The sequence below is a fragment of the Zootoca vivipara genome, chromosome 8, assembly GCF_963506605.1.
Source record: "Zootoca vivipara chromosome 8, rZooViv1.1, whole genome shotgun sequence".
Taxonomy (NCBI): Eukaryota; Metazoa; Chordata; class Lepidosauria; order Squamata; family Lacertidae; genus Zootoca; species Zootoca vivipara.
This window is the reverse complement of record NC_083283.1, coordinates 81018180-81034651: the sequence shown is the minus strand read 5'-3', so window position 1 is coordinate 81034651 and position 16472 is coordinate 81018180. Positions and strand designations below refer to the sequence as shown.

General features: G+C 40.1%; 1 protein-coding gene across 2 annotated transcripts in view; it reads right to left on the bottom strand.

Annotated features, from left to right (window-relative positions):
• Positions 1–1299: 1299 nt before the first annotated feature.
• Positions 1300–16472, bottom strand: part of NAA16 (N-alpha-acetyltransferase 16, NatA auxiliary subunit) — a 33710-nt gene continuing 18537 nt past the window's right edge. The window contains exons 10-20 of one of the 2 annotated variants that reach the window (XM_035103354.2): positions 14405–14477; positions 14092–14261; positions 13067–13219; positions 11223–11351; positions 10804–11017; positions 9694–9887; positions 8680–8788; positions 6814–6912; positions 6550–6693; positions 3348–3445; positions 1300–2761 (exon numbers count right to left, since the gene is read on the bottom strand). In XM_035103354.2, the coding sequence (XP_034959245.1) occupies positions 2561–2761; positions 3348–3445; positions 6550–6693; positions 6814–6912; positions 8680–8788; positions 9694–9887; positions 10804–11017; positions 11223–11351; positions 13067–13219; positions 14092–14261; positions 14405–14477 (1584 nt within the window). In that variant the 3' untranslated portion in view covers positions 1300–2560. Of the gene's footprint in view, positions 2762–3347; positions 3446–6549; positions 6694–6813; positions 6913–8679; positions 8789–9693; positions 9888–10803; positions 11018–11214; positions 11352–13066; positions 13220–14091; positions 14262–14404; positions 14478–16472 lie in introns of those variants that run through there. The other variant, XM_035103356.2, reaches the window with a different exon arrangement.

Here is a 16472-nt window from a genome sequence, read left to right as displayed (position 1 = left end):
CGCATGTTCCTGCCCCATGTTCTTCTGCTGAAAGCGAAAGTTAGGGGCCTGAGTTGCAGTGAGCAGGCATTAATGTGCAGTACTCCCTTCTTTCAGTGCAAACATGATCACCCCAAGAACTTTCCAGCCAAAAAATGATTGCTTTTATATTTACAGTACTTACTGTGAGCACCAAAAGAATTTTATTCTATAGGATGCCATCAATAGATAAGTAAGTCTGTGACTTAGCAGGTAACTCAAGAAAGTGAGCTTTTACCAAGAATCAGATAAATCACAAGAATCAGATAAATTTAAACCCAGAAGCTGCTACCGAAATTGGCAGTCTAACTTCACTAGGATTGTGGATTTTGTAACGTGAACAGATGTCTAACAGCAGAAATTGAGCTGGAGCCAAGAAGGCATCTTAACATAAGGAATCACAGAGGCATTAACGTAATTAACAAATGCTAAAAGCTCTGTTTTGAATCAGTGACCTGGAAGCGAGCGCCTCAAAGCAACATAGAATATGTGTGTAGGCATTCGTGCATGTTTTTAAAACATCTTTTGCCTTTCTTGTTTTCTTTAGAGACTTCTTACATATTTCCTTTCTCAGAGAGATTCATGAATACCCCACAATGGATATTAGAAACCCTAGAGAAACCGTCACAAAACCCAGTGTTTCTGCATTTGGATCTGAAAGAGGAGCTAAATTAAATCAGTGCAGGAGGTGGTTCTGTGAACGGCCCTGAGATCTTCGGGTATAGGGCGGTATATAAATTCAACCAACCAACCAGTCTTCCTTCTAAGTCTCTTCAATGTTTAGCAAAGGTGAAACAAGTGTCCATCAGCCAACGAGCTTTGTTCTTCAGGTCCTCATTGTTGTTGACACACAAGTTTACTAATCGGTGGTGTGTATCTTTCCTAATAAACTGACAGATAAACTCTGCCTTAGAAAACCACTGCTGACAGACAAAGCCATCACATGTGGTGGTAAGTTCTGATCTACTAGAAACCTCCTCCAGGTCAACATGTGGCTCCAAAATTCCACAGCTCAGCGGTAGAACATTTACCTTGAATGCGGAAGGCCCCAAGTTCAATCCCTGTTGTCTTCAGATAAGAGCTGGGGAAAATCTCTTATTTGAAAACCTGGAGAGCTGCTACCAGTCAGAGTAGACAATATTGAGCTAGATGGACCAGTGGTCTGATTTGGTTTGAGACAGGATCCTGTGGTCATCATTTCCATAGAGTTTAAAAGAAAGATTTCATGACCACAACCCCATAAAAATAAACATTCAATAGATATAAAAACACAAAACCAGAGCCAATGTGTACAAAATAATTTATTACAGCATTACATCAGTTGGCATTATTTTACAGTGAATTTTTCATTCAGCTATTGATTTTAAACAGATGACAGAAGAGACTGTCTTCAAGATAACTATCTGTCTTGATAAAACTTCCCTTCTTGGATTTTGCATAGGGCCTAAGTAATATTCCTTAAATATTTACATTAACCATAAAAAGGAAAACAAACTGGTTCGATTATTTTTCAGAAAATGGATTTTCTGTACAAGCCAGGGTGTATTTTAAGTTTGGACAGCAGTTTATATAAAGTTGTCATGAATAGCCATTGATGCTATGAAGTAAAACATTTAAGATGGTTGACTTAGAATTTTGAAAAGTTGTAGGCGTAATCCATTTGGATTAATGCACCAAAATACAAAGAAAAATATTAACTGTGATTTGTAGACAAACTAATTGTGCTCATTTAAATTTGTTAAAGTAAATATTAACCACTAATTGCTTTATAGCACTTAAATCAATACTTCAGCAAAAATTGAAGTTCATTTCTTGTGAGTTTTAACAGAGCTCAACATCATATTTAAACATAACTTATTATCTGGGATTGGCCACATTCTATGTTGTTGTACCCACCCACCCCCCAAAAAGTGGAAAAATATTTCAAAATTTGTAAGTGGAGAAGAAACAAGTATCTAAACAGTAATAGCGGGTATTCAATAGTTCAAAAATATTTAATAAACAGTTCAAACTAATAGTTACGAGAAAAAGGAGGTTATAGCTTTTTTTTAAAAAAAAGCATACCAATTTAAAAACACAAATAAGCTCTCCGAATTAAGCAGTTTCCATAAAATGCTTTAAATAAACAGAAAATTGTCATCACCCATAATTAGGATTTGTGCTTTGAAAGAAACAAATAAAAAAGCTGAAAACAATGGACAAGACATGCCCTTTTAACTTGCCAAGTTTGCTAATCCAATAGGTTTTATAAGAAGTGGCTGTATTTACTTGAATATGTAACAGCATTCATGTGAATGGTCAATCTCTTGTGTCCATGATTTTGGATAAAAAGATTCATAACTGTACAAATATAAACATAACCAGTATTATGCAGAGATAGATGTCTACATAAATATCAGCAGCTCCTGTTGAGAGAAATGAGCTCATAGCACAGTACATTTTCATTCAACTGCCTGTTTGAATTTTTCCAACGTAATCGGAAGTAGAAACCCTGAACTGTGTTCAGCCAGTCTGGAAGAGAACACAACCCCATTGCTCAGCTTTAAGTTTCATTGGACAGCACACTGTGATGAATGGCTGTATGATTGATCGATGCAAAGCTACCATCATCTTCCTTTGTGGGAGAGACAAATGCAGATGCTAAAGGAAACAGTTTGTGGCATGCCAGCCGATACTCATCACTCTGGGTAGGGCTGACTCCAAAGCTGCCATCAAGTAAGGACTCTAAAACTGTTGTTAAAGTCTGAAGATAGAAAAAAAAAAGCCATTACTATTTTTAAGTTGGGGTGTCTTCCACAAAATAATCCCAACAGAAACACCCCTCCCCTATTAGCTCCTCTCTCAAGTGTAGGACTACTGCTGCAATCTTTTTTTTATTTTCTACTGGAAGTCAAAATACTGTTTTCTTCCATGTGTTATCCTCTAATCGGTAAGGTAAAGGATCCCTGGAAGGTTAAGTCCAGTCAAAGGCGACTATGGGGTTGCGGCGCTCATCTTGCTTTCCAGGCCGAGGGAGCCGGTGTTTGTCCGCAGCTTTCCGGGTCATGTGGCCAGCATGACTCAACCGCTTCTGGTACAATGGAACATTGTGACGGGAGCCAGAGCGCACGGAAATGCCGTTTACCTTCCCGTTTATCCTCTAATACACGAGTGGGGAAGCTTTGGCTGAACTACAACTCCCATAAGCACTAGCAAGCATGGCCAATGAGCAGAGGTGATGGGAGTTGCAGTGCAACATAAGAAGGGCTAAAGGTTTCCCATACCTGCTCAAATGTCACAACAGCATATTACCCAGAAACTTCAGTTTCACAACCATAATAATGAATTACCTTCACATTTTTGTCTGTCATTGTTTCATCTAGTTTAGTCGCAATGCCAATAGCTTTCTCTTGTCTTGAGTTGTCCAGGAAATACATCATCTTGGCACCTGAAAAAGAAGTGACATAGATTAATGAACAGGGAAACCATTCAAAGGGAGAACTTATGTTTTGCTTCAGTTTTCATGAACGCTAAACATGCATTGTGCGCACTGTAAAAAAATTAAAAACTTGAAAAAATAGCAAGGCAACAAGGACAGTCAAATCAGCAAGTTACAACAAAGCAAAGTCCACCATACTGGAACCAAAGAAGCTCAAGAAAGTAAATTCACCCATACTGTCATCAAAGGCCACCCCATTTTATATCAATAGGTCCAGCCTAAGCTGCAGAAGGGCCAGAGAGAAGCCAGCAAAATATGACCTCAATTTTTCTGAGGTTCTGGGAGGGGGGAAAACCTTACTTCACTCAGAACTGGATATCTGACTTCAAATTCTCAACTCCAATAAGTCTAAAGGCGAACCATGACACAAAATTTGAATATATTTTTTATTTGCCACAGGTACTAAAGCAATTAAGGAGGACAAGATAAAATTAAGTTCAATTATCCAGTTACCTCATTAAAGTAATTTAGCTTTGTAATTTGGCTGTGTATTTAACAATAAACGTGACTTTTAAAGGGCAGCGAATGTAGCAAGAGCCATGCTAACGACCTGAAATTGTGAGTTACGGTTCGGAAGCCGCTAACAATAGACACCACACACAAGAAAAAGATAATAGAGTACGAAAATCCCATGGGAAACACCTGATGAAGTAATGGGGGAAGGCATTCTAATAATAGAAGACAATGGGGATGACAGAGATGGAAATCCTCAGCCCATAAAGACTGGTGGTAGCCTAAACACATATATAAAACTGCAAAATGATGAAGACAACAATTAGCAATGTTTCTTCAAGTTCTCACAGTCTTCATTTAGGCCAGGCATGGCCAAACTTGGCCCGCCAGATGTTTTTTGGGACTACAATTCCCATCATCCCTGACCACTGGTCCTGTTAGCTAGGGACGGTGGGAGTTGTAGTTCCAATACATCTGGAGGTCCAAGTTTGGCCATGCCTGATTTAGACTTTCCTTCTGTCTGAACGTGGAAGTGATAATGCTAGGAATCATCTAATGAAACTGACCAGCAGCACATTCCGGACGGTGGAAGGAAGGGCTGCTTCACCCAATCCATTATTTAAGTTATGGAGTTCATTGCCACCAGCTGGAGGGTTTTCCAAATTCTCCAGTTCACGGAGAAGAAATGTGCCATGGCTATTAATCATACTGATTACATGGGACCTCCGTGCTCAGAGGTACTCTGCCTCTGAATACTAATGGCTGTGGAGCAACAGCAGGCGAGAGATACCGAGCTGCTTCAGATGACCATAGATGGAGCGGATCAAGCCAAGATAGAAACAGGTCTACGCTGCGCCCCTTAGAGCCCCGGGTCGAGCGTCCCAGGGACGAAGATAGCTCGGCAGTCCCCCATTTTGACTCCCCCAACTCTCCGGTTGTCTCAGTAAGAGCGCCGGAGCGAGAAGGGTGGAAGTTGTGGGGGCCATCTTTGAGCAACATCGCTACCTCGCGGAGAGAAGCTCAGAAACCGGAGGCGGAGAGCGCTGGATACTTCCAAAGAACAATTCGGAAAAGGACAGTGAGTAGGATTCAAAAATTAATTTATTGGATTACAATTAGGAAACGGGAGAGAGAGAGAAAACACGGAAGCCATCTCCTCCCACTGATTGATTTAAGAAACAGTTAATTAAAGAACCCGAAACCAGGACAAGAAGTATATTTTTACAAAGATAACTCCAAAGAACATGGTAAAAAGATTCTCCCCTTGAAGCAGGGTAAGAGGGGAGATGGATAGTGGTGATTAAAATTCCCTGCAAGGAGAGATTTAAATTGGGAAAGGTCTGTTCTTTCCCTGGAGCCAGCAGCTCGGACAGACCAGCGAGCTGACAGTATTATTAAAAAGAAAAAGAAGGAAAAGAGTGCATGTATTTTGGGGTTTTATATCTTAAACATCTTTACAGAATTTAAAGCAATATAACTGTGATAAATATGGCAGCCAGTTTTGTAAAATGTGGTTGGTGAAATAAGGAGTAACTATTGCCTGACTCTCAAGACAAGTGACCTTGAAAGGGCCTGAGAATGTGAACAAAAGTATATCCACCTGCGTTCCAGCAAAATGTTTTGAGATGCTTGTGGGAACTGAGAATCGGAATGTATCATGAGGAATTACTATTGCAAGAAAGGAGACATTTTTTACAGTCTGAGGACATGAATACTGTAGTGTAACTGCAGAGGTAGACAGTATATACAATGTATCAAATGACAGTGATATTGAAAAACAAGATGAAGTTCAACAGGAAGAGAAAGAGGAAGGAAGTGAGGAACATGCTCAACAAGAAGGTTTGGAATTTATTCCTCCTATACTGGGGGAAGGACAAGAAATTCTCGGACTGACCAAAATGATGGTACTTTTTGGAGTACAGAAGACAAGCAAGGAAATGGGTGTGCAAAGAAGTGAGAAAATCCAGGGGGGCCATAAGGAAGGTTGGATTGTAAAACATTGGGGAAAGGGGGTGGGGTGAAGTAAGAATGGACAATTTGTTATTAGGATAGATTAAAAGGATCGAAAACTGGACTGATGACTATGGAATTTGCTGGACTGAAGGGGGTTGGCTGGGGCCAGGGGAAGAGTAGGTATATTATCAAAGAGATATATAGTAAATTAAAATTTGGAATGATCAAATGGTTTAAAAAGAATGGAGGTCCTTGGAGGATAAAAATTAGGTAAGGGAAGAAAAGAAAGATTGATTAGATGGAATTATGATAAGATTTGTAAATAAGAATATTAAATTTAGAATGTGATAAGGAGGATCTAAAAAGGGATAGTTTATATAATATAAGGTTTTTTTGATAAATAGAATGGGAATAATGATAAGAAATCTGTTAAATGAGAATTGGAAATGAAAATTGGGGTAGGGGCTGAAGGCTGCCTTCAAGCCTTCTTAGGCACCTCCTAGAGGTTTATGGTTGTCACGGGCAGAGTCCTGGGCTAGATGGACCTTTGGTCTGTTGAGCAGGGCTATTCTCCTGCAACTTACTAAGTCCTACAATAAAACACAGGCTTGGCATCATGTCATCCTTTAGAACACAAATAAACCAACCTGATAGCAGATGCTGTATGGAGGTAGAATTGCGTCTGAGAAATTCTTCATTAAAACTTTCCAAATCTTTACTAATAAAAATCTTCTGCATTTCTTGGGTTAGGACTTTGTTCACAATTTCTGGCAAATTACTATGGTCAGACACTAAAAAAAGTAAAACAAAAGAAAAGAAAGCACATAGCTGTTACCACCTGACAAGACTGTACCTCAGTGTTCCAAGCAGAGTTTTATAGCATGCAAACAGCAGATTTATCTTATACTTACCGCATTTGGAGAATTTAATTAAACATTCATGTAGCCATGGGTTGTTACTGTCAATAGCAAAAGCTCTTTTAACCGACTGCAACATTAAGAGAAACTTTCCTGCATAAATACAAGAATAAAAAACTAGTTTTTATAATGTTATTTACATTTGAATAATCTGTTTGTATTGCTATGTTATAACTGTTCTGCACACACACTCTCACTCATGTGTCACATGCAAAATAAAGGAGACCTCTATTATTTATATATCCACCTGTCAGCTTTTGAACAAGGAAAGACCAGGTCCCTGCCCCATGGGGCTGCCAGGAGCTGAAGTCAAATGTGGGTCAGCAATAAAAAATAACAAGTGTCAGAGAAGTTAACTCTTTATTCGGAGAAGCCCAAAAAGTGCAGGCCTAGTGGTCCGAGCAACTCTTTCCCAGTAGGTCTTGCCCGAATGAGGCAGTTGTGAAGACTGACGGTCCCACTGCTCTCTAAGGCTCCTCTTCTCCAGGGTCTTTCCCAAGCAGTCATAGACTGTGTCTGTGCACAACCAATTTCTGTTCTGCTCTTCATTTCTCTGCGATGGGGAGGCTCTCTGACGTCTTCAGGAGCCTGTCTCCCCTCTGCCTCTTGACCATCTTCTCCAGCCTCTGCTTCAGCCTCAGAGTCTAAACTATTCTCTGTCACAGCCTCTTCCTGCTCACTAAACCCTGTTACCCCTTCTGCTTTTGACACCTCCTCCTCCCAGTCTGCTCCTTCTTCTCCCTCTGACCTCTCATCACCAGTCCCCTGGCTCTGAGCCTTCTTCCCCTGGGGATTCCCTTGGGGGTCCCCCCAGATGATGGCTCCCACAACTCCTCTGTGCTCAGCCAGCCCATTATATGGGCTTGCAACCAAGAAATAGGCCTGAGGCAGACAACAGAGAAGGGGCAGGTGAATGGAGGCAGGGATAGACGGGTTGAATGCAAAGTTATTTAAGTTATAGAAGGTTATGAGAATGATGATGGTGTAGCAAAGGCATCACAGAAAAGGTGAGGAGTAGAAAGGGAGATAGCTTTGGGGAGGAAGTTTCAGGCATAAGTGGCAGCAAATAAGAAATGGTGTTGTTTGAGGTGGCAGGAGACTTTTGGACACCCAAGGATTGGGGAGCCGGACCAATGAAACCAAAATACAGGGATATGTTGGTATACAGGTGAAACTCGGAAAATTAGAATATAGGTATCGTCAAAAAGTGCATTTATTTCAGTAATGCAACCTATTATTTTTTCTTTTTCTTTTAATTTTTACAAGTGCTTTCTTTTGGAAATTCCACAGTAATAAAACAAATTGTTACAATAATACAAAAATAAACAAAAATAAACATCGCTATTACATTTCATTAATTACATTCCATTTATAATTGTCCCGCCTAATGACAAATAATTACAATTACAACAAATAAAGGCTTGACATATCTTGCTTTGCATGTCATGCATCTATCTCATATATTGGTTGCACCTTTTAAGTTGCATTACTGAAATAAATGCACTTTTCGAAGATATTCTAATTTTCTGAGTTTCACCTGGATAAAAATGGAGAGACAAGGGGGCAGGGAAGGTCTTGACAAGAAGCTTGTGCAGAATCTGGGAGCAAAAAGGTTGCCAGTGCAGGGAATTTAAGGGCAGGCATTATGTGCAGAGAGCAATAAGAAAATTGAATAATTTGAGCAGCAGTGCTGGTTAGTTGTGACCAAGGTGAGACAATGGAAAACCCATAAGTCAAGACTAGTGTTTTGCAGACAGGTAACTGAAAACTAATAATGGATAAATCTTCCAACTATTTTGTAACTATTACAAAATCATCCTGTTATTTCACAATCCTGTTTCACAATTACATATACTTTACCTTTCCTTAGATAAATGTCAAATGCTAAAAGATGTGTGTCTATGTTATCGGCCACAAGATTCTTCAGTGGTATAAGGAACTTAATAGCTTCCTCTAATGGATTGTCAACCTGCCAAAAGAAATTCAAGTTAGTTATAAACTGGAGTCATACCAAAAAAGTCTCTAAAGATCAAGCTTGCAATAATCTTACTAATGTTTTTTTGCACGCAATGTATTTAATAGTGTTTATCATAGTCACCCACCCTTCCAAAAGACAGCTAGTCGACAAAACAGGTTTAGTTGTATAAATACTTAAGAAGGAGCTTGGCATCTTGGATGTAACTTTGAGCCATCCCAATGACTACAATATAATGGTACTTTAGGAATTACAAAATGCCCAACAGCTGTTCATTTTCTCTCCAGGATCCACCCTACAGAGGGAAACTGAAAGCAAGCTTCAGGTTAACAGGCTCCCTCCTCTGTCATCATCATTGGGCAGACAGGGGATTTCCCAATGTGACTGTTCACTTCTCCTGTAGCAAGGAAGATGGGACAAAGTTGAGGGAACAAATGTATGACCATAAGGCCTACTCTTGAAAACAACACTCAATAGATGAAACACAGGAAGGAGTTAAAAGCAACTCTGCTGCACAAGCATAATGATACCAAGAAAGGTTTGGAACAGGAGCCCAGTGGAAGAGAATTATGTGAGCAAAATCAAGTTTCACAGAACTCTTAAAAGTTCAGAAGCAAAGCAGCAAAATGCTTGCTTTGATCTTGATGCCCCTGTTCCAGCATGTACAATGTGTCTGTCATCTGATGAGTCATGTACATCCCCCAGAATGTGCTTGATCAGTTGGCACATTTGAGACAAAGCGGCACATGTGAATCCAAGGTTGTTAAAATCATATGTGCGGTCTACATGCCAGGCCAGCGAGTTAACTGACCCAAACCTTCCTGTAAATATTTTGGTTTGATATGGCACAGTGAAGAAGGTATGCGATAATTAATATAGAAAAGGAGAAACAAATCTACCCTTTCCAGTTTTTCAGGAACCAATTCTTCCTTGGGACCACTGGTTTCTTCCTCTTCCTCCTCTCGCTTCTTCTTTTGGTTCTTCTGCTGCCTCTCTCGCTCTGCATGCTTTCTCTCCTCCTCCAGTTTAGCTTTCTTCTGTGCTCGTCTTTGCTTACTAAGCATTTTCTTAAGTTCTTTGGCCGAAAGGTTTTCTACAAGTAATAGATTTACAAACCATACGAAATGCTGGGTTTATGAAAAAATTTTACAGTGTCATAGTTAAATATCACTTCATTAAATGCCTTAGCAATACAAAAACACAAAATAAACAAATAAAAGAAGTAACCCTTAATTTATTGTTTAAATAATCCTTCAGGATTCTTAAAAGCTATCTATAAGCACTCCAGTGCACACTATGTGCTTAAGGTTCAGAAATTTTGGGATAAAAGGTATGGTTAAAAGATAGGAAGCAGACTGTAGGAATAAATTACAATTTTCACAATGGAGAAAAATTATATAGGGCTCAGCCTGTGTATGCATGGAAGCATCAGTGAGTTAGAGGACTATATTTGCTGACAGGGAAGCAAACTGAGGCTTCATATGTGAATGTTTTTGCTGCTTGAAGCAACAACAGATTTTCCTTTCTGCAGTGATCTAAGTGAGCACTAGAGGAAAGCATTTTGTTGTAGCACATTTCAGTTAAGGGCTAAAGTTCTACCACCACCTTTCCTTCAATTGCACAAAAAAGGATGAAAACCAAGGGCCTTCTCATTCAAGTGGCAAGGCTTTGTCTGATACATACCACTTCAGATAGCATGTGTTGGCTCACATGACAAAATGTCCCTCCATTTAATTTTTTGTGTGTGTGAGAGAAGGAACATATATATAATGTGAACCCCTGTCTGCCATCTGAAGAGGTGTAGCCCAGACACAGTTTTATCAACTCAGAAAAAATGAGGCCAAGTGTAAAAGCCACAACAGAGGAGGCCCCAAACAGCAGCTTGATAGTCTAACGGAAGCAATGTCAAAGTAAGTTTCCTTTACATATACCACTACTGCTGCTTTGCATTTTCAGCAGTGAACACAAAGCTTTTTATACTCAAACTATCTTAATTATTGCTTCAATACCTGAATTTACTTCTTGTTCTTTGCTTTCATTGGCTAGCGGATTATCATATAGCTTCAGGTAGATTTCAATTGCTGAGCGAGCGGCCTTGAAGTAGAAGGCATGTTGCCTGAGAATGTCTTCCAACCTCAAGAGATCCACATAGGCACGGAGTGTCATCTTTCTCATGCAGTATGTGTGGAAGTCAAATTGATCATCTGTTATCTCAAAAAAGTGCTTAAACAAACAAAGAAACAAAAAAGAGGATACTGTTTTTTATGATGCAGTTTACCAGATGGACAAACAAGGCAGCTTCCTAGGTGTGCTTACAGTTTTTTCAAAATAGTGTTTTGGCAACTTTAAAGCAGATGGTAAGTTAACAAAGCTCATGTTGCTTATGAGAAGCAGTAGTCAGGAAAAAGCAATCTGTTTACCTACTTACCCTCTCCACTTCATGGCACTTTTTCAAGGCATCTCCGTATTTCCCTAGTCTCTGAAAAGCTAAAGCGCATTCTGTTTGGAACCACATGCACTGCATTTCATTGAGATTCTCCATGGCAGAAGTTCCTTCCTGAAATAAAAAAAAAGTATTGTGTGGGATCAAGTCGTTTAAGTTTATATGCGTATGTGTGATATCTATCCATCTGTCAACCCATCCACACACACACAGCCCTATGATATCCTATAAGAATATTTTAACAATAAATAACTGATACAATGCTTTGGATAATTTTGTATTTCTGGACTTTTGAATTATTGAGTGCAGGGACAGCAAACCTGGTGCTTTCAGATGTTGTGGAACCAAGCCACTCCCATAGCCCTGACCACCACGATTCATGGTCAGGTAGGGGGTGATAGGAGTTGACCTCCAACAATAGCTGGAGGGTCTCATATTGGCTACCCCCACTCTTACAAAGTATCCTCTACCCCCCCCCTTTTCCAAAGGCTTTACCTAATGCATACTTTTTCTATTCCACCAAGGGAAAAGTCTGTGAGAAGGGCAGTATTTCATTCATACAGAAATGAGAATGTGGGTACTTTCACTGTAAGAGAGGCAGAGATAAGGGAGTGGTTCTTAAGATGACCAGACAATATTCCTCATATAGTAGCAAACACTACTATATCTGTATCTGAAGAAGTGTGCATGCACACGAAAGCTTATACCAAGAACAAACATAGTTGGTCTCTAAGGTGCTACTGGATATATATATATATATATATATATATATATATATATATATATATATATATATATATATCGACTGCGTCAGACCAACATGGCTACCTACCTGAATCTAGCAAACACTGTGTGCAAAAAGCTATAAATGTGGTCTTGTTCAATTAATGACTGACAGCTCAAGAAGGCAGGGAATTTTAATAGTGAAGATATGATATGCAACACTAAGGGGGTAATCCTATACATAGCTACTCAAAAGTAAGTCCTATTCAGTTCCATAAGACTTACTACTAGGTAAGAGGGAATAGGACTGAGGTCCAAGAAAAGCAAATCTGTGGTCATCAAGGCAACCACTCAACACCGTTCTGGTGATGTGACAGTAAAATAAATAAAATAAAATAAAATAATTTATTTATTCATACCCCGCCCATCTGGCTGGGCTTCCCAACCAAAATGAACGGAGACCTTACAAAAGGACAAATGCCAATGGAAAATTTGGCAATGTGAAGAACTACCTGAATGGGAAGACATGTCAAAGATATTTACAATGCAATCTTGCACATACAGTTCCAATAGCCAGCCCCACTGAGTTAAACTGGGCTTACTCAAAGGTAAATGGGTACAGGATTATAGCCTGCAGTCTATTTAATAATTTACAAAATTTAAACGTAGACTTCAGTAGCAATGATGCCTGTATTTATTTCACCACCAAGTTAGCCTATGCACCTTAATGAAAAATGTTCACTTTTAGTTGGCTAGTCTATGGACATGGAATTTGCTCCCACTAAAACTTTCAGCCTCCTCATGAGTAATTCATTTACTGTGACAGGGTTACTCACGATGAAGTTGTTTCATACTGCAGTGAAATAGCTAAAAGATATTTAAAGATTACAGGGGGGAAATAGAACTATTCTGTTCCTGGAAATTCATCAGAACTATTATCTTGGCTCAATTAGATATATTCCTGCCGTCATACAATTCTGCTACCAATGACTTATAATAATAATAATAATAATAATAATAATAATAATAATAATAATTCTGAAACTGACAGAGGAAATTTTCAAAACAAATACGCAACCAACCTCTATTTAAAATATATCTCCTACCCGTGTGAACTTGGAACACATCTCTTCTGCATCCTTCACCATATTTGCTCTCAGCATATACTTTGCACATTTGGAGTTGATGAATCTGTCGGCTGTGTCCAACGACTGCGCCTCATCCATCCATTTGGCAGCCTCCTTTAGGTTGCCTACATGCTATTGAGGGAAAGGGAAGAGTTTTATACTTAATTATAAATGTCAGTAAGAGGCATATTGTGTAAGCTCTGAGAACTGTAATGCACACGCGCAACTGACAGAACTTCTCCCCTTTTCAAAACATTTGGCATGCAACAAATCACAGCCAATCTTATCATGCTTTGCTGTGTGAAACGTAGCTCTGAAGATGTTGATCAGATGAAAACTAAAAAAAGAACTTAACAACAAAGGATAAAGTTTAGACCTCAGTGCCTATGTCAAGCTTCACGGGTTTGGCAAAATTATGTTAGCACTAAATATCTGAGTATGAAAGAAGCACAGAACCTGCTTGGATTCAGCGGGGTATAATGGAGGCTTGGAATGGACACAACAGGGCAAATTCACAATGCTGATGCTGTGGGACTAGGCCTCAAGAGGAAGCCAGGAGAGAGAGAGAGAGAGAGAGAGAGAGAGATTGAAATGCTAAAATTTGCCTGTTCCAGAAAGGGAGAAGCAGTAGCTTTTGGGGGGGGGGGGTTACATGGGTACCTGAGAGTTTAAGATAGGACTAGATATTAGGGTTCTTGGGGCACCTTGGTTCTGATTATGAGTGGCTAGGAAAGCCGTTCTCCTACAAAAGCAGACTGAAAGCTGGGTTTTGACCAAGCAAAACTCTTTCGGTGTTTTCATTGATAAGCTTGTGATTTCTAGATGTTTTGGTTTTGTACTTAACGTTACTTTAGGTGCTTCATTGAAAACATTGTGCATTGTTTTTCTTTGATCCGTTAAGAGTGGTTCTGTTCTTATCTCAACATAAAATGTCTATCAGCTCCTATGAAAAGGATATACATTGATTACATATTCCATTTTCGATAAATTTATGACAATATTACCTTATAAATTTTTGCTTTCAGATAGAACAACTCTATTAGTGTTGGCGTACTTGCAACGGCAGAATTAATGTAATCCAAGGCCAAGGAAAACTGACCCAGTTTGTCAAAGTGCTGTGCAAGGAAATAGCGAACCCAAAGCAGAGTTGTCGGTGGCTCTTGATCGCCATTTTCTGCAATGATACATGTGTCAGAAAATTTGGCAAGAAATTAAAATGCTTACTTATTATTACGTCTGTTTGGAGGTCTACCAACACAGCTAAAATAAGGATTAAAAGTTGCATTTTAGCTACAATTCATGAATAATGAAACCTACCATATGGACTGAACAAGTCGCAGGTTTTCAAAGAAGCTTCGTAACCAGTAACAAGCTCTTGGATCGTAGAAACCTATAAAAATATAATTGCCAAGTTTATTTTAACTTGATTTTTTCTTAAAATCACAATACAGCTAATCATGCCAAATGAATAGTGCTAATATTTCTAACTAACTTAAAACAATACTAAAATCTGTATAATACATTATGTTTTGCAAAACAAATAATCCGCACTAGTTTATTCTCAGAACAAAATCAGAACATGAAAAGGCTAGTGGCATCAAACCAAGTTATACTCAGAATAGAACCATTGATATTCTAATGGTCTACTCAAGAGTATAAAACCACTTCCGCATCCCCATGGAGGTGGTGTTGTGGGCTGGCCCCGACCGAACTCTCGCGATGGGGGCTGAGAGCTCAGCCCCCTTGCGAGGTGGGAGTTCCTGCCTCCGTCAGAACCGGGCCGACCAATAGGGTCGGCCGGGAGGTGCGGCTTCCCGTCTTTTAAGCAAGCCGGAGGCGGGAACTCAGCCTCTTCTTCCCCGGCTCCCAACCCGATTGGATCACCCGCCCACCCACCCTTTAGGCTAGGCAGGTTAGGCCGACGCTGTTATGGACTTTGGTTGGTCGCCTTGGTTGGCCGGGGGGCCTGGTAGGACTTTTTCCACTTGGGGCTAGCCAAGCTGGTTTTTTCGCCTACCTCATAGCAATTCGTCACAACTTGGTTTTGCGGTTAGGCATTGGAATTTTGCATAAAAGAAGGGGGGGGCAGATCACGTCATACTCTGCCCAGAAATTGGAGAAGTAATTCTGAGAGTCCCATGGACTGCAAGAAGATCAAACCTATCCATTCTTCAGGAAATCAGCCCTGAGTGCTCCCTGGAAGGACAGATCGTGAAGCTGAGGCTCCAATACTTTGGCCACCTCATGAGAAGAGAAGAATCTTTGGAAAAGACCTTGATGTTGGGAAAGATGGAGGGCACTAGGAGAAGGGGACGACAGAGGACGAGATGGTTGGACAGTGTTCTCGAAGCTACGAACATGAGTTTGACCAAACTGCGGGAGGCAGTGCAAGACAGGAGTGCCTGGCGTGCTATGGTCCATGGGGTCACGAAGAGTCGGACACGACTAAACGACTAAACAACAACAACAACAACAACAACAATTCTGTTAAAGGGGTTCCGGGGGCGGTAGCTTTGTCCTGAGCCTGTGGAGGTCAGGGCCTTATGGCACCCCCCAACGGTGGCCACAGGAGGAGTTCTGGTAGATGTACATCACTGGGCTCCTTTCTGGTGGTTAATTTCTCCCAGACTGTAACACACGGGTTACAGTCGGATATAGCCGGTTAGGTTCCAATGCCTACCGGTAAGCCAATACCGCTCAACATTCGTAACCAATAAAGTTGTGGCCTTTTCGCCCACTTAAAATTTATTCATTGTGTCTTGTGTCTTATTTCATGGGGAGGGAGGGGCATTGCCACACAACCAACACTGGATATCATCCATTATATCCAAAGCGGTGAGGATCCCTTTCCTTTCTCTTTATAATAAAGGTTAAGTGGTTGGCTATTTTTTCCCATTGTTTTTAAACTGTTAACTACTTTTGCAGACCAGTTCAACCCAATCAGTATCTACTTTTGCTATCAGAGCACAAAGAGATGGGGTTTCTGTGGGAAAGTGGGTGAAGCTACATACGAACAAACTGCTGGATCCCATCAGCAGGCTGGCCTGTTTCACAAATAACTCCAATCCATGGTCAGTTTAGCCATTCTAATCCAGCATTTTAACCATTGTTTTGTTTTCTGGCAACAAACTATAATGTGAAGCCATGGATATATACTGTAGAATCATAGAATGGTAGAGTTGGAAGGGACCACAATTGTTGATGGATTATTTTAACAATGGCTTGGTGTTCCATCAGAGCCCAGCAGCTTTGCTTAACCATAGTTTCTCTGCCCCAGACATTTTCAAAGTACAGAGATATAAAAACAAACCAAGCTTCACAGAAACAAGATATTATTTGTCTGTGAGATGACGTGTGGCTTATTGAACAACACATGGTTAAAACA